Source organism: Patella vulgata, chromosome 6, assembly GCF_932274485.2.
Source record: "Patella vulgata chromosome 6, xgPatVulg1.2, whole genome shotgun sequence".
In the NCBI taxonomy this organism is placed as follows: domain Eukaryota; kingdom Metazoa; phylum Mollusca; class Gastropoda; family Patellidae; genus Patella; species Patella vulgata.
Genome location: NC_065884.2, coordinates 17,977,680 through 17,997,226, shown reverse-complemented (window position 1 = coordinate 17,997,226; position 19,547 = coordinate 17,977,680). Strand labels below are relative to the sequence as shown.

Sequence of the window (19,547 nt, the reverse complement as noted above, 5' to 3'; positions counted from 1 at the left end):
GGTTTCGATATCATCATTAATACAGTTAATAACAGGTAATACTGGTCCGATCAAGTCTGTACCGCGAAACTAACTCCTCGTCCGTATGGGTGTCGAGAAGGTTTAATCTATCCATGAATATTCTCTCGCCGAAGTTGCCGATCCGCATAAAGTAACAAGGCGGCCATTTTGCCAAAGATACGTAACAAATTCCAACTTACGACAGGGTGAGAGTTGCCGTAGACTTTACGATAAAAGTTACGAATTTCGTAAGTGAAGAATTTTAGTGAAACGCGATTCGTAAGTTTACGTTACGATAAACTTAGGCAATTTTTCATCATAAGCTGCTTTATTACTGTTTATACCAGTGTCTTATCATTCATTTTATCCACCATTAAATAAACTCAAAATTTATTCTGGCGATGAAACACCGAAGCATGTGATTAATTTACTTTGGAAGCGGACTTGAGGGGGGGGGGGGTGTCGTTCTGCATTAGTGGCTCATATCAGGAGTGGAAGTTAGCAGTGCATGCAAAATATTTGAAATTTTAATGGGCATAAATATCAGCGTAACAAAATAACAATGGCCTGTGACAATCTGGATGGGGGGCGGGGGCCTGATTTTTTAAAATAAAAATTGAAGTAAAGGCGAAAAATTTCTAGATACAAATGGTAACATTCGAAACAAGTACACCATATGTTGTAACACAACAACGATCTCAATTAAATAAGGTATCTATATAACCCCATTCATACTCATTCTAAATAAATCAAATCATATTATATTTGAACAGTCGCATATATTTTTTTCATCCCAATAACGTTATGAATCATGTCTCCGTTTATTGATGGAACACCATAGAGACCAGAATTGAAACCCACATTGATTATGTACAATTTGAAAGCTCAGTTGCTTTAGTGTGTTGTTAGTCGTGTTTAAAACTTTATGAATTAATGTTAGTACGCATATGAAATATCATACCTCTATGAATTATGGGTGGAATAAATCAATCTCAAACGTGGAGTAGCCCCAAACAAATTGCAAAAGAAACCAATGTAGTTAGGGTCAATCATACATATAACACACAACATCATACTCAAATCCGAAATGACGTTATTAGTATAATTCAATATGGAGGTTTCTAGGAAGTTTTTGAGAGCCGTATCTCGTGACCAGTGCGTTTCAGTGGCGGTATAATAAATAGAATTTTTTAAATCCTTACAATACAAAGTGGATATAGAGGCAATCTGATTAAAATACAGATCTATATTTCGTTTCTCTTTTTTTTTCTTTTTATACTTTCGATGGCCTCTACTACATGCAGATCTGAAAAGTTGTAGTGGGAGGTCACGTCAGGGGTCATACGACCGGCTTTTGACCCTATGACGTCAGAATTGTATTAACCAATCAGCGTTGATGTTCCTAGTAGGATATCAATTGTTCAAGAATTCGCTGGAACGGATAGTTTCATATTAACCAGAACACTGGTTATATAACAACTCTTCCAGATCCTAGTGTAGTAAAGGCAAATAAAACGAAAGTTTGAAGTATAAAAAAAAAGAAACGAAATAGGATCTGTGTTTTAATCAGATTGATATAGAGGCGAAATGTACAAAAGATTGCATGTTTGACCAAAACAATTAAAAAATGTATTTTTAACATGGTACCGGTTTCAAAATGGCTGCCAAATTTGGTATAAAATGGCATTATGCCCATATTTAACTGGTGACTATCTCGTAAGATATGACCTTTACTATGTCTTTTATATGGTTTTCGATGTCTCTGAATCTAAAAATGAATTTCGAAAATCCAGCATGGCAGAAATTCAAATTGCTAGCCAGAATGTAATCCAAAATGGCGGATTTTCAATTCATCGTTATTATTTCCCGTTGAATATCATTTGTAAAATTTATTTCGCATGGTTTTCGATGTCATTTGAATGAATACTGATCTTAAAAGATTATTTCGAAATCTCAAATGGTCGACAAAATGGCGGATTTTAAAAAATTTATCTTCATTTTCTTCCGTAGAATATGACTTGTAATTATCCTATATAAGATTGTTGAGGTTACTGAGCTGAATTCCTACCCCAGAATCTAACTTTGTATAGCACAGATGACGGCAATTAAAATAGAACCCATAGGCATTTCGTTTAAAACTAAAAAAGTTTTCAGGGTTACTGAATTCTATTTTGGTTTCAAAGATTAATTTAGAAATCCAAACATCTGTTTCGCGGGTTTTTTTTAGTGCAATTTTCATTCTTCATTTGGTATGCATTTGCACCATCTTCACTGGGATTAAATGTGGTTTCGATACATCCAGTTGTTAAGAATATGCGACCTAATATTGGTTCGGAAATGGTTATCTGATACCATAAGATAGAAACACCAGGATACACTCTAGAAAGCACCATCTACAGTCAGTTTTTCAGTAGAAATTTTTCGCCCGGTTTGAGAGAACCCTTCCGGATCATAGCTCACCGGCCCCTAGTCTGTCCCTGGTATGATCTAGACCGATTGTAACGACAGTTTCGTTTCTGTTTTATGTATTTCCTGCCAGGTTCTTGCGATTGTCACAATAATTTCTCGAACATATACTGCTCATCATATTACCCCTGTCTTATACTCTCTACACTGGCTACCAATAGCATACGGAATAGAATACCAAATATTGTTACTTGGATTTTATTGCGCGAATACAATGGCCCCGCCCTCCCTTTGTCAGTGATGCAGGATGGAGGGCTTGGCAAGGACAGCTGTCTAGTCGTTCGGGTGGGACGAAAAACCGAGGTCCCGTGTACACATTGGCGTGCACGTAAAAGATCCCTTGGCAGTTGGAATTCGATATAAGATGAGGCCGTAGAGCACACTGTATGGCGTATGCCCGTCTTCATTAGCCCAGGTTATAAGCAGAACAGTAGGGCGTTAAACCCCATTTCATTTCATTTGGCCCCGCCCTATTTTTCTAAGTTTCTTTGGCTAAGTGGGTAAGACGCTAGCTCGCTAGCCTGAAGGTCGGGTTTCGATCCCTGCATTGGCCGAGAAAGTTCATCCAGATTTTCCGGCGTGGTTCTCCTTTGTCAGTGATGCAGGACGGAGGGGCTGACAAGGAAAGCTGTCTAGTCGTTCGGATGGGACGAAAAACCGAGGTCCCGTGTACACATTGGAATGCACGTAAAAGATCCCTTGGCAGTTGGAATTCGGTATAAGAGTAGGCCGTAGTGCCGCTGTCCGGGCAAAATTTCCCTCATAGCACACTGTATGGCGTATACCCGTCTTCATTAGCCCAGGTTAGGAGCAGAACAGTAGGACGTTAAACTCCATTTCATTTCATTTCTGAGTTTCTTGAATACTATAACCCACAAGAAATCCGAGATCCTATATACTGACACAAAATTACTTATACAACACCCTTATAATTTATCATCATAACCGGTTATTCTATGTATAAGCGACATTGTTACGAAATAAATTACCAGTTCAAATTCGTAATGTCAATGCTATTTCTAGACTTATTTATTTTAAAAGACTTTTACCCCAGAGCTATATTGATTTCTATTTATATATTTTATCTGGTATGCTTTTTGTCATATATTTTTATTATGTAAATGTAATTGTGTCTTGATCTATAATATGTCTGTGTAAAGCGCACATGAACTCATATCTGTGCTATAGAGATGTGTAATAATAACAATAATGTTTCCTTAAGCAAGGGGCACTATCCAAATTATTTCAGGTTCTAGGTTTAAAGGACCGAAGCGTCGCGAAGATAATTTAAATGCATTTACGACAGGGCTTCACAAAAGTCATATCGTCGGATTTCTTCTTTAGGCAGCCACCGATTCAATGTCTTCACCATTATTGTAGCTGCTAAGACCCATGCCTTATGTACGTTGCCTAATGACCATTGCTACTGAAAAACAGTATTACTGTGGAAATCCGAAGAACTTGACGCGAAATGAATAACTGACAAAAATGAACCTGTGTACTATCGGTTTAGATGATAGCAGGGACAGATCGGTGGGTCGACGGTCCCTGAACTTGACCTAGCGAGGGATTCTCACTCTATGGGAGGGGGTTTGGGGTTCTCTCCTTGCTTTTGAAACACTGACCGCAAATAATTTTCAAATGAAAGGTGATATTTATGATAATTAATATCTACAGTTAGACCAACTGTATATATATATATATTTTTTTTTAAGTCTTACGGCAACCTGAATAAACTATATGATTTATTGTAATTAAAACATCAATGGTTGACAGTGTGTAATTAAAAACTAGAAATGGATCTTTGTAGAGATAATTATATTAATCTATTTACGGTGGCATAAAAAGCTCTAAAATCAATCAAAATATTGACCCCCAGTGACGGATCATGCACGGGGTTGAAGGTATCCGGGGGTCCTTCTCCGAGCAAAGTTTTCAAATTTCGACCTGAAATTATTGTATATCACGGGCGGGAAGTCATATACTTAGTTCTAAGCAGTTAATGTCGATTTAGATTAGTAATCTGAATGAAGTTGTTGCAGATCATATTTCCGAATAGTGCAGAATTTGTTTCTTCAGGAATAGTCTCGGAGAATTGATTCAAGGCTTATTCTAACGGTTATTCAGTCCGGGCCCGATGAGACCGGTTCGCTATTCGTGTTGTCAAGCGAGCTGGTTGAGTGAGAAACGAGGTCCCGGCGGAAATACTGGACAATTAACAAGGCCGTTACCCGTCAACCTGGACTAATATTTCGGGTTTCGGGTTATGCCAACCCACGTAACATAGAATCGTTGATATCAATTTTTTTCTGACCGATGTCCCTTTGTCCCCCCACCCCTACCTAATAACTTCAAGAAACATCGAAAAATGGACGTACACTTTGTTTCATGATTTCTGGGAAATTGGTCATAATTTGTTTCTATAATATATATATCTATGATATATATATCACAATATCGCTGGGCCCAAAGGCATATGCCTCAGTTGCCCTCGCCATGATCAGTAACTGCCCATGAACTACCAGGTTACCGATTCAAAGTCATACTGTAATATTCTGTAATTACAATAACCAGTAGGGGGGATTATAATTTATTATGTAACATTATAATCAAGACAATGAATCACAGTCTACACCACAAACAAGCCAAAGCAAGATATCCCTCCTATTGCCAACATTTTAATGTACCTAGAGATTTTTACTCCAAGTATAGTGCGTCCAGATATTTAAAGCGCGTTACCAACATATATCTTTAAGAGAAACTATGTCATTTCGGGATTAACATATCTTTTAATTCATATTTATTTAACGATCTATCTCCTACATGTATTTACAAAACTATGGTTTATCCGAATTACAGTGTAGACATGGTTCAGAGACTATGTCTGGACTACAGGGTACACCATGGTTTTGAGACTACAGGGTACATCATGGTTTAGAGACTTTGTCCGAACTACAGGGTACATCTAACTACAGCGTACATGCAGGGTACACCATTGTTTAGAGACTATCCAAACTACAGGGTACATCATGATTTAGAGTATTTATCCGAACTAGAGACCCTCGACCCCCGGTCCGTCACTGGTATTATCTAGACCGATAGTTACCACGGGTTCATTTCTGTCTGTTATTCATTTTACAACAGGATCGAACGATTTCCGCAGTAATACAGTTTTCCATAAGCAAGAGACATTAGGGAGTCGAGTGTCTCTGGACTCGGCCCCGCGACTGGTTCCCGCTCTATTGGGTTTACAGTGAGTTCTTGTATTGTTTTTGGAAAACTGACCGCAAATAATATTTCCTGCAATTTGAACAAATTTGGTATGTGACAGTCCTATCGTCCTATCTGAAATTGGGTTTTGAACCCAACATTGAATTCAATAACCCTAAAAACCTTATTTTACAAGCAAAATCCACAATAACAAACATCGCCATGTTTGGGCTTTCTATTTTGATTTACACCATCTGTAATGTTTATAAAATATGAATAAAATTTTAATTTATGAAAAAAAAAAAATCAGGAATTCAAAATGCTTGGGTACTGGCCCAGTTTAAGGTTTCAGCATTAAATTTCATTATTATAAAATTGATATTGGAACTAACTAACTAGAATAAGACAAAATCACGTAGAATGCAATCTTAAGCGTTAGCCCGAATACTGTTAATCCGATTTTATTTATTTTTAGAATATCGATCATGATATATACACTTAGGAATTCGTCATTTTTCGTCTAGTTGCAATGTAAATTCAAATATGTATGCACGAGACATATGTTTATTCAGTTAAGGCATTCTATTTTACCAGAACATCAAATGATGAATTTCTCAGTTGACTGTCACTTTTGAGATAACACTACAGAGGTTATTGTACATCCTGTAGGTTTGTTTGATTAAGCCTTTTTCGCACATGGGCTAATTTCTTCTGCAATTTGTAAGCGAGTTTTCATTGCTCTCATATTGCTTACAAAAAAAATCGTCTGGGTGTACAGACAACGACTTTTATCGCTGGTGGTAAGTTGCCAAGTTTGTTATTCCGCGACACTAAACCTATTGAAACTAAAATCGCCGAACCGTTTTTGCAAACTTTGTCAAAATATATTAGGGCATTTTGGTGTGTGCATGTCACGTCTTTGTTATTCTATTTATTTTTTCTATTAAATGTTTTATTTTTATATGTATTTTAAAATATATTTGCTCAGGGGGTGGGGGAGAGAGAGAGGGGGGGGGTTAACATACGCTCGACACAAACTAGGTCATCTTTCATAATATGATCGAGTGTAATACTATCCAAGAGAGTAGTATTGAGAGATGTAAAGTTCTATGAAATAATTATCAACACTATCACATTTCCACCCGACATTGGACACAAAGCACCCCCTTCCCCACATCCTATCCCGGAAAAGCCTCCTTCAAACACCTGATCGCCATCGTAATCAAAATGTACACAAAACACAGCTCTAGACAAACTTAGTCTCATAAATTCGCTTCTCGGCTGAAGACCCCCCCGCCCTCACTTTTGAGACACCGGATTATATTTTCATACCGATGAGGAGGGCGGATAAAAGGCTTAGGCCTTTGCAGGGAGTTCGACGTTGGCTCGCTAACCGGAAGTTCCTGTGTTCGATCCCTGCGTTGGCCGAGGAAGTTCATCGGGATTTTCGGCGTGGTTCCTCTTTGTCAGTGGTGTAGGACGGAGGGCCAAACAAGGGACAACGTATAGTCGTACACATTGGCGTGCGCGTAAAAGAACTCTTGTCAGTTGGAATTCGAAATAAGAGTATGTCAAAATATCCCTTATAGCAAACTGCATGACATATGCCAGTCTTCATGAACCCAGTCGGAGCTAAAAAATATAAATATATAAGGAACCATGTCGGAATATGTTGTCCACGACCACCTTTAGTGTAATTAAAGTTAGCTCATTATTTTTGTTCGCTTTTTATACGAGATCAACATCTGACCTGTTGTCTTTTATGGCGAGTTCGGTCATGATGTTATGAACCACAGCTCCAGCTTACCGTGGATTATCATAATAAAGATACAATAGTCACATAGTTTACGTGAGTCTCAGATTAGGATCGACCCAGTTGGCAAAGAACTCGGGTCACTGACCTATAGATATTCTAAACGTCAGATTATATTTTTAGATTGTAACAAGGTTAAACGCTGGTTTGTTTTATCTGTCATGTCGTCATTGAGGAAGCAGGTCACGTTACACCATCAACAGAATTACATAAACCATTGATCTATAATAGACTTTCTAATCCATCTCGCTTCTTCTACCCATAGGCTAGACTAAGCCTATTATTTGGATCCTCGGGAAACATTTGTCTGCGATATCACCCAAGGCAGAAGCGGACGTTAAACCTTAAGAACAGTCGAACGAAGACCTTTGAAAGGCCGTAACTTGTAAATGTCCTAAATGCACACTCCCACTCACCCTGCTTGACAACAAGCATAGTCATCTGATCGCGGGTTACAAAGAAAATAGTTGCAACTATAGGAAACATAACGAAACGTAATTAGAGATACACTATGCAAAGTTTATAGAACGAGCTGGCTGTTCTTGATCAAAAATGAATACAGTGATTGAAAAACTTCAGACACAATAGTTGATTCCGAGCGAAAGCTAGGAATTTTTGATGTTTTGACAAGAAATAACAGTAACTGACAGATGGAAATATTCTCCAATGCCAAGAGTTACGTGTATAGATATTGAATTAGCCTCGATTCTTATTTCTTTCATCGGAATCCCCGGTATTAGTGTTTAATGCAGATAAGGCTGATATTGTCTAATTCACTCAATATCTAAGCAATCACATTATTATGTTCTAGAGAACTCATTATAGAGTTGTCATGTGAATAAATGACTAAATAATAATTCATAATAACATGTGAGAGCAGAATGTCTCTATAATATCTGATTTTTTAAAAATCATATTGTCGTTAAATATAATTAAATTCTGATGTACACAGACCTATTGCGGTGGTGAATATCAACCCGTGCATTCTTTCATGGTTTGAACAGACAACCAGTTTTAATTAAATAATAGTATCAATAATAATTGTCCTATAAAATATCGATTATATAAATTAAATAACAGTTATCTGGAATTACAAATCTACTTACAAATAATATAATATGATATAACGATATAAGTTATAGATGTCGGTGCATGACCTACTGGATGAAACAGATTGACATAACCTAGATATATCTTAAAGAGAGGGAGAGAGAGAGAGAGGTTTAACGTCCACTCGACACAAACCAGGCCATTTCAGGACTAACACATGGTTCAACTTTACTTTAATAATTCGCTTGCGCGTAGGGGTCTTTAGCAGTGGGAGGAAACCGGAGGACCCGGATAAAACCCACGAGGTTGGACAGGCGATCCTACTCCTTGCCACGTACAACCGGGGAATCGAAACCCCGCCAGTTGACTCAATGACAGACCGTATGATATAGCGCGCACGTGCTAACCATTTCCCCCCCCCCCCATATCTTAAAGAGTCCGCTCCAGATTAGACCATTTAGTGGGGTTGGGATGGCATAGTGGTCTAGACTGCCGCGCTTCGATCTCTAGCTGGCCGGTCACCTCTGGCTTGCGGTGTGAGCCTATGTGGTTTCGATCGCTTGTGTGAGCCTATGTGGCTTGGAGATAGGGTCGCCTTCACAACCTCGTGGGTTTACTGCGGGTACTCCGATTTCCTCTGACAGAACAAAACCCTGCGCGTGCGCTAAGATAATTTTTAAGAAATGAAAAATAAAGACAACTTGTCTGCGATACCACCTTCGGTGGAAGCGGGCGTTAAACATTAAGCTCATGCAACAACAACAAGATTAGACCATAAATAAAAGTGAATTGAAGTATCCGTACGCAAATCGAACGCCAAAATTTGTAGCAAGCACGAGCGTACTATGTCGAACAGGAACCATGTATGGCATTATCGCATTCATTGTGCCGTCACATCAAGAAAATCGAAATGTCTATGCAGGCGCAATTGTCCAAGGAAAAACATGGCAAGTTTCATTTCAAAGTAAAATATGATATCTGGTCCAAAAATAGTACAATGACTTGCATGAAAAATAGAAAACGAAATTAAATGAGGTTTAACGTCCTACTGTTCTGGGGCCTGTTTCATGAAATTTTAACTAAATTTTAGTAATTTGATTGGATAATATTAGACTGATTTTAGTGCTTAGCCAATCAAAATATAAGTATCTACTAAAATTTGGATTTTATCTTTAGTTAAATTTCGTGAAACAAGTCTCTGAGCCGACTGGACTAATGCAGACGGCCATACGCCGTACAGTGTGGTATACGTCATACAATGACTTATAAGAGAAAATTTACGTGGATAGTAGCACTCTTGCGGTCCGTTTACGATAAACACAATAAAAGGGCGTGGCTCTACCCCTGGGGCTCGGGACATGTACCAAAATCAATAGTTGCTGTCCTTACAAATCCCAGTTTCCAAGACTATTCATTAAGAATTGTGACCTGTATGCAACACACAAAATGGGTGTGGCTCTGATCCTGGGGCTGGGCATTCACCGAAAACAATGGTAATCCTTAGTATATAAGGAATAAGTATGCAAAGTTCCAAGAGCATCTGTTAGGAATTAGGACATGGAGGCGACTCACAGGTGCCCACAAAATTAATAGAGATCATCCCTAGTGTATAAGGAATAAACGAGTATGAAAAGTTTTCAAGACGATCCAGCGGCCTGTAGCTGACATCACAGGCATCTCACCTTCTTAACTTGAATTCAAACAGTTGAAAACTTGATATATTAATAACATATCAATTCGCTACTATTATTTTAACCAACATTGAATAATTATTAAATTGTCGTCAAAAATACATTATAACAATTCTAACAAGTTTTCGCTACTAACAGACAAACACTAGACGAGTCGTGGTACAAGAGTCGTTTTTATTTATTAAGCTAGCTATAATGCCGTAGTATGAATGGTTCAGATGGCAAGCTTTCGTCTATTTGTAATGTATATAGAATGTTTTGTGTATTACTATTGGCTACTTGAAAGGTATATGAATAATTTGATATATATATAAATTGTCGATGACCATCTCTTGAACTGTGTTTACACAATAACTTAAATCGCTGGAAGTGAAACAAACCCGTCTATATGATATCACGTGACTAGCCGCGTTAGACCCGCCCCCGTATCGTTTAAAAACGGCAGGAAAAATTGGATGATATTCAGTGCTTGAGGAACGGCCGAATTCAGATCACAGAAAGTAGACTGACAGTCAGAGAAAAACTTGTATAAAAATTTACTAAAATGGAGTTAAGTGTCGCTTTTACCTTTCTGACATTCGTAGGACTATCTACAGCAGCATGTAAGTTGAGATTAATTAAATTCAGTTGGTTTTTTTTGTTTTTGTTTTTTTTTTTTGCTTTTTTATATTCTTATATTCTCACCAGAAAAAATTAACGTAAAGGTAATTAAATGTCATTTTTCTTCATTTTTCAAGAAAAATATTTGTTTAATTAAAGAATAATTTTCGGACATTTTAAAACAAAATTAAGATACATGATCTACCCCTACCCTAAGAAAAGTTGAATTATGTCAATGAATTAAATATATAGCGATATTTACCATTAGAAAAGCATGTTTACAATCGGGTGATAACAATAACGGAGTAACTATTCCTTAGGTAAATGATACTGCTATATATATATGCCGGATACATACCGTTAACTCACACTTAGTGAATCGTAGGCGATCTATACACTGTGGTTAGGATCGGTTGCGGCTGTTGAGCGTCCTATATGTAGTAATACTAAGAATATTTCAATTATAATTTATTTAGATATGTATCAATAAATAAAACGAAAAGAAAAAGAAAATTTGTAATACATTTACATAGCTATGTAGTGGTAGAATGTATTTAGAAAGAGTACGCATACTCTGCTTTATGCACTACAATTAAAAAGAGTATTAAATTAACACTCTTTGCTGTCTTTAGAATTTTCCAACAAGAAATTTATATGACTATAATTCAAACCAACCCTACACTCGTCTATTTATCCTGTATGTTAAACTGTGCTCGACTCATAAATTGTATCACAAATGTAAATGTATGGTCAAATAATTTTAAACGAAAACAGATTTTTTTTAACCTACCGTCAAATGCTAAAGGCTCTTTAACATCACAAAAACATTATTTCCAGGAAAAATGAGAAAGACACGCTTCCATCTGGTACACATTCTTTTTACTAGTTATCCTAGATGGACAGATAATCCGAATTAAACATTATTAACGTGTTACTCTGTAGATCTATCATACAACCTATACAATGAAAGTTAGTATGTTTATGTGCGGTGTACCGTACACGGACGAGTAAAAGAATATACGATCAAAATATTACAAATTTATAGAAAATGGATAAAGAAAAACATAATAATATGTATTTATTTGTGATTAACCCAATTGTATAGACGGGTATAGGGCGTAATATATTTATATATTTTATTATATATCATACACGCCTATTTAAAAGCCTTTCCATGCAATACACAAAGAATGCACCGACTTTTCGAACTTTTGGGCAAGTGTCAAGAATGAATCAGCATATTAAGACATGGCATACGCTATGGCCTAGTCTTATATCGAATTCCAAATTTCAAATGTTCTTTTACGTGCACACCAAAGTGTACTTGGGACCTAGGTTTTTCGGCACATCCGATCGAGTCAACAACTGTCCTTGTCAAGCCCTCAGTCGGCCTTGGAACTATTATTTCATTAATTTCGTTAGATCCCTGAACTCTTAGGATCAGGCCGTTTTCACATATCTGTTTAATTTCTCTGACCAAAGTACCACTCTACGCGTGGCGCTAACGAAGCTGTGTGTTCTTATCATTTCTCGAGCATCCGATAATTGATTTATTTTGGAAAGTAGCTCACCAAACTAATTTAGATTGTGACGTTGCACTATAGCAAACTTTATTTGATATGACTATAAGAGTTTCGGAACTGGCCACTTTGTGAATAATGATACTACTATAGGACGGCGATCCTTTAGTCTATCTTTGTTCGATTTGTGTGAACTCCCAAGTACTTAACTTTCACTAGAAAAATACTCACGCATTTCACAGGGAACGAAGTCTCTTTAAGCTCGTAGTCGTACGGTATACGTAACACATCAATATGAACGACATACAAACATGCATTAATAACAATAATATACCTTTTGACAGAAATTGAAATGAAATGAGGACTTGACGTCTTACTGTTCTACTCCTACTGGGCTAATGTCATACACCATACAGTGAGCTATGTGGGCAATACGCCATACAGTGGGCTATGAGGGCAATACGCCATACAGTGGGTTATGGGGGCACCACCAGGGCCTATTAGTATATCGAATTCCAACTGCCAAGGGTTCTTTTACGTGCACCCAGTCGGAACAGAACAGTTTGGACAAGCACTCGTGGATGGAAATTTAGGCAATTCAAATATACACTTTTTTGGTGATTATTATAAAAATAAAATTAAACGATTTAGGACTACCGTGATTGGAACTGCATGAGCATAATTTAATAATGTTAGAAATCTTGAGAAAAATATCATTGTAGTTCCCGCGCCTATTGTTGAAACCCCAGGACAAAATACAAGACGTGATAGGTTCATATTTCTATATTAATCAAATGAATTATTTTATAGGCTGCGAAGTCACGCAGAGTATTATGTATATATGATGCAAGGGTTCACTTTGCTTCAACAAAATGCCTCGTATTCATTTCAACAAATCATTTGCATGTCGCGTCGTAATTTTTAGTCATATTTAAAGCTTCCGCACTGAATAGCTCCAGAGGACAGTTTTTACTTTAATTAGATAAGTGATCCATGAAGTCGTGTGGCAACATCAGTTTATCATTCGTGATTTTTTTCTGTTCTTTCTGCAGGACAGACTGACGAGACTTCAGTAATATAGATCAATTCACAGTTTGGGTGTAATACGAAACTTCGGTTAAAAAAAACAAAGTTTATAAAATATTATAAAAGACGATTTAAATTTTATATCAAAACCGTGGTATATGTTTATATGTGCACATAAGAGTCGTTTTATCTATTAAGCTAGCTATAATGCCGTAGTATGAATGGTTTGTACAGCAAGCTTTCGCCTATTTGTTGTGTATATAGGGACTTTTGTGTATGGGCTATTGGCTACTCGAACGGTATATAAATAATTTGATATATATATAAATTGCCGATGACCATCTCTTGAACTTGTTGTAAACAATACTCTACTTACATCACTGGAAGTGAAACCATGGACCTTGTATACTATAAGGGCCGTGGTGAAACAAAACCGTACGTATGATATCACGTGACTATGCAGCCTTTAGTAGCATTACACCCGCCCCCGTATCGCTTAAAAACGGCAGGAAAAATTGGATGATATTCAGTGCTTCAAGAACGACCGAATTCAGATCACAGAAAATAGATAGTCAGAAAAAAACTTGTATAAAAATTAACTAAAATGGAGTTAAGTGTCGCTTTCACCTTTCTGATATTCGTAGGACTATCTACAGCAGCAAGTAAGTTTAGATTAATTAAACTAAGTTTTTTCTTTGCTTTTTTTATATTCTCACCAGAAAAAAATTAATACAAAAGTAATAAAATGTCATTTTTCTTCATTTTTCAAGAAAAATAGTTGTTTAATTAAAGAATAATTTTCGGGCTTTTTAAAACAAAATTAAGATACATCATCTACCCCTAAGAAAAGTTGAATTAAATATATAGCTATGAATTGAATATATAGCGATATTTAATGTAATGTTTTCTATCGGGTGATAACAATATCGGGCGAACCATTTTTAGGGTAAATGATAATTTTATATAAGCCGGATACATGCATTTTACTAATACTGAGTGAATCATAAGCGATCTATATGTACCGTGGTTAGGATCGTTGCTGCTATTAAGCGTCATATATAATATATGTAGTAATACTAAGTATATTTCAGTTATAATTTATTTAAAATATTTATCAATAAATAAAACGAAAAGAAAGAAAATTTGTAATACATAGCTATGTATTGGTAGAGGGTAGGTAATTTAGAAAGAATACGCACGCGCTGTTTTATGCACTATTGTTTAAAAAGTATTAAATTAACACTCTTTGTGGTCTGAGATTATTCCATTTCATTTGCATTGTTTTAGAATTTAAAGACACATTACCTTTTCCAACAAGAAAATTATATGACTATAATTCAAACCAATCCAACACTCGCCTATTTATACTGTGAGTAAAATGTGCAGATGTAAATGTATCGCAGCTGTAAATATATGGTCAAATAACAGTTAAAGGAGTTCTTTAAAATCACAATAAAACATTACGTCCAGAAAAGTGAGAAAGACACATTTTGCTAGTTATCCTAGATGGACAGATAACACGAATTAAACATTATTGATATGTAGTGGTTATTAACGTGTTACTCGGTAGATCTATCATACTATGGTATGTTCATGTGTGGTGTACCGTACAAGGCCGAGTAAAAAAAAACAAACGATCAAAATATAATAAATTTATGGAAAATAAATAAAGAAAAACACATGTATTTCTATGTGATTAACCTATTTGTCTAGTCGGGCATAGGTGACAATAAAGTTATATATTTTATTATATATCTTACACGCCTATTTAAAGTAGCTAAATCTCTAACTCAGTATTATCCAAGGTCTTTGACACAAATTATTTGTCAATTTAAATCAACATTGATGCTGTGATCATACCGGGATATCCAATATTTAAGACAAAATAAACATTTTACCGTGATTTTACCGGGGAAAGATGGGCTTCTGACATCTAATATTTAAGACAAAATAACATTTTACCATTGGTACACGAATCGTGCACCATAATGCGCGGGGCGCCATTTGTAACAATGGACTCGAAGAACGAGGCAAGACATGTTCAACTAGTCATGTCAATCAGTGACGCCATGCAATAAATACTGTCGTTGTAGACTGGAATAACCAGATGCTATAGAGATTGCCATTCGATTGAGACTTCTGGTGTAGTTCGTCGAACATACAGTAAAAACAAAGTCGATTGAATGTAAATCAGTTTACATACATTCATATTACAGTATTATATGCGTTGCGACCCATTTATGTCAATTTCTAGGTCCTAAATATTAACGATTTAGCTCCTTTAAAAGCCTTTTCATACAATAAACAAAGTATGTGGTGCCATTTCGAACGTCTGGGCAATTGTCAAGAATGAATCAACATATTAAGACATTGCAATTTACTGTAGGGACAGAAACACAATATGGCCTTCCTGGAAATGAATTGGGGGTTTAGCACCGACTGGGCTAATGAGGACGGGCCTATAGCTTAGTTTTATATGGAATTCCAACTGTAAAGGGTTCTTTTACGTGCACCCGGGCCGGAACAGAACAGTATTGAGCAAGTATTCGTGGATTGAAATTTGAGCAATTCAAATATACACTTTTTTGGTGTTTATTATAAAAATAGAATTAAACGATTTAGGACTACCGTGATCGGAAATGCACGAGTAAGATTTTATAGTTCTAAACATTTAGGGGAGTTGTTGATTTTTCCGTGTAAGGCTAGTATTACCAGCGAAATACAAAAGAAACAGACAACTTTTAATTTTAGAAGAAACAATTAATTTTAGAAATCTTGAGAAAAAAGGCAGGAATTACTTCCCGCGCTATTGTTGAAAACCCAGGGCAAAATACAAGACGTGATGCGTTCATATTTCTATATTAATCAAATAAATTATTTTATAGGCTGCGAATGAAGGATGGCGAACAGAGTCACGCAGAGTATTATGTATATATGATGCAAGGTTTCACTTTGCTTCAACATAATGCCTCTTATTCATTTCAACAAATTATTTGCATGTCGCGTCGTAATTTTAGCCATATTTAAAGCTTTCGCACTGAATACCTCCAGACAAGGACACTTTTTACTTTAATTAGATAAGTGATCCATGAAGTCGTGTGGCAACATCAGTTTATTATTCCTGTTTTTTTTTTGTTCTCTCTGCAGAACAGACTGACGAGACATTTCGTAATTTAGACCCATTCTCAGTTTGAGTGTAATACGAAACTTCGGCAACAAAGAAACAACGTTCTCAAATTATCATTAAAGACGATCGCAATCTTATATCAAAGCCTGGACCAAGTTAAAAGAAACCTTATCTTATTTACTATACATGTCAAAGTATAATGGAGATTGGTATTTCGTTTCTACTTAATCTTACTCTTTAGAAACTCTAATTAAAATTACATGTTAATTAAATGGATGCTCCGTATTGTATTTCATTCCTTGTTGCAATTGTTGGGATTATATAAGTAATAGCTATCAAAGGACCTTTGTTAGATGCTGAGTAATATCTCTCTACAGACCTCTGTTTTTCTTTGATGGCAAAAACAGCAGGCGAATTCTTATTCTCTTAGCATGGTTCCTCATTGAAACCACATGTTCAAAAACATAGCACATTTCCAAAAACATGCCACCCTTTGTCATTAGGAAAACTGCCACATATTGTAGACAAATTTGCTTTATTTTTGTTTTGCCATTGTTTTGTCCTTAAACTTAAAACATCCTAGATGATCTATAATTTACCGCTGTTTATTTCTTCATATTTTGTCGACTAAATTGCTATTGTATTTATTTTTTTAATTGATATTTTCGTTGCTTGACAACTTGAAGAGAATAGCCTTCGAAACGCCACCCAAATAATTTAGTATTGGGAGCTATGGCGGCTCCGTATAAGACGCTGGCTCGCAGGGCTGGAGGCCGCGGGTTCGCTCCGGTGTTGGCCGGGAAAGTTCCACGGGATTTTCCGGCGTGTTTTCCGCTTGTCAGGGGCACAGGATGGAGGTCCTAATAAGGACAGCTGCCTAGTCGTTCGGATGGGAATAAAAACTGAGGTCCAGTGTACACCAGGGCGTGCACGTAATTCGGAATTCGATATAAGAGAACGCAGTAGCGACCAAAATGAACCCTTGACGGTTGGAATTCGATATAAGAAAACGCCGTAGTGTCGCTGTCCGGGCAAAATTCTCCTCATAACACACTATATGGCCCGTCTTCATTATCCTAGTCGGTGGAGAAAAGTAGGCTGTTAAACCCCATTTCATTTCATTAACAAAATATGTGTGTTGATTAAAAAAAAATAGCTTAAAAGAATGATTCACGACTTCGCGACTAGTTTTTATAGATGTGTATGATCTTTACTAACACCGCGAACCCTGATCTAATTTGGGGACTCATTTGATTAACCACCAACAATAAAACCATCACTGTGGCATATTTCACTTGTAGTTGGGCCCCCAGGAAACACCGTGATCTTCATTCTTGATCTTCGATTTCATGATCATGATATACAATCACTGAACTTGCTGACCTAGAAAAATCACATAATAATTGTAACAATATGATTCAAATCGGAGCCAGAAATACTTTCGATTGATTCGCGATTTGGTGCAACGCTAATCTGACAAGTTACATGAACTCCTCAAATGAATATCCCTTAATGTTGAATATCGTACGGGTAGGCATAACTTTCGGTAGCTGATCTCAAGTTTCTAAATGTCTTTCGAATTTATAAAATTATGGTCATCGTGGTCTACCGGATGTAAAGGGGGAAAGGTCAATATGACTACCAGTTCAAGTGTTGTTCCCGTCGCTTGAGAGTCTATGCCTTGAGGGAATCCTTTGTATCAATGTTTTGCAGTTTGACGTTTTTATCTAATATGTCTACATTTCTATGACCCTTTCAGAGAATCCCCGTATAGAATAACTGTTCCACTGCATCGTGTTGTGAAATCAAAGATATCATCCGAAACTAGTGGGTTTTTTTTTAAAAATCCATTATGTCAACACACATGCATGAATTAAAAATAAGAGATGTGGATTTTATTTTGATAAGGGTGTAAATAAATAAAGAAAATGAACAGCTATCTGCTTGATCATTTTTCCATGGCGCCACTTTTAGTGATTAATGTAAGTGCCATTAACTGTAATTCGTGAGTAATTGAAAGGCTAAAACAGTTTGAATCATAGTATTATTGGTCAGGCCACACTTAAGCGCGGTTTATTTCTGTCCATATATTACAGTACTGGCCAAAGATGATAGAAGAAAAATAATGGTTGGTTAATGAATCAATTTGAGTTCGATTCATGTCTAATGTACCGCGTTAATACTAAAAGTTGTAGTCCAATTCCTGCTGTGAAGTTGTGTTGAACGAATTACCAAAGACTTCGCGATGTGGATTGTCATTCTATTATCAGTGGGTTCGATCTCATGACTGCACGCGATTAACAGAAATGTCTTATCTTGTCGAGCCCCCCCCCCCCCAACACACACACACCCCGCGGCTGCATACACATAGACACACACCATCTCCTTGTTCCTTACTGACTGGAATCGTACAATAATTTATTTAAATGGAAACCACCGTAAATATTTTTAATGATAAAATATTTATATGAGAGAAGATTTTATTGACCACCATTACCGCATCAAAAAAGGGAACGTATTATTAGTAGGCTAATTTAAAAATTATTACATCAGTTAACTTATTTAAACAGAATAAAAGGGTGCTAGTTGGTATTAACTTGACTTTTATGGATTGACAGCTTAATTGAAATTTGTAAATTGGGCGATCACAAGGTTACCCATTATGTCCCTTCATTTCCATACTGACAATAAATGTTATGAGGATAAATGAACTGTAGCGGTATTAATAATCAGCGGTACTTAAATACATAACCAGGTGTACGTTATTATAAAGCCGTAAACGAAAGTCTAACAAATGTTATACAGTAATAAAGTCAGGTGAATGGAAGGATTAACAGTTATAGATATCAATTATTTGTATTTTCATGTAGCACATTTTAGAGATGATGGATCAGCTATTCACAAAATATATAATTAAGTCGCTATAAAGGACATAAAATATTGACACATACGGCTCATCCACGTGCCTTTTCTGTGTAAAAGGATATGACAGAAAATACACAGTCTACAGGACATAAGGGGTGGTAGAATGACACCTAACCCAT

The 19,547-nt window shown here is 36.4% G+C and overlaps 1 protein-coding gene across 2 annotated transcripts in view; it reads left to right on the top strand.

The window, feature by feature from the left end:
- Positions 1-10,660: 10,660 nt before the first annotated feature.
- The window catches only part of LOC126824240 (carbonic anhydrase 4), a 36,059-nt gene continuing 27,172 nt past the window's right edge, over positions 10,661-19,547 (top strand). The window contains exon 1 of one of the 2 annotated variants that reach the window (XM_050553439.2): positions 10,661-10,832. In XM_050553439.2, the coding sequence (XP_050409396.1) occupies positions 10,775-10,832 (58 nt within the window). In that variant the 5' untranslated portion in view covers positions 10,661-10,774. Of the gene's footprint in view, positions 10,833-13,564; positions 14,039-19,547 lie in introns of those variants that run through there. The other variant, XM_050553440.2, reaches the window with a different exon arrangement.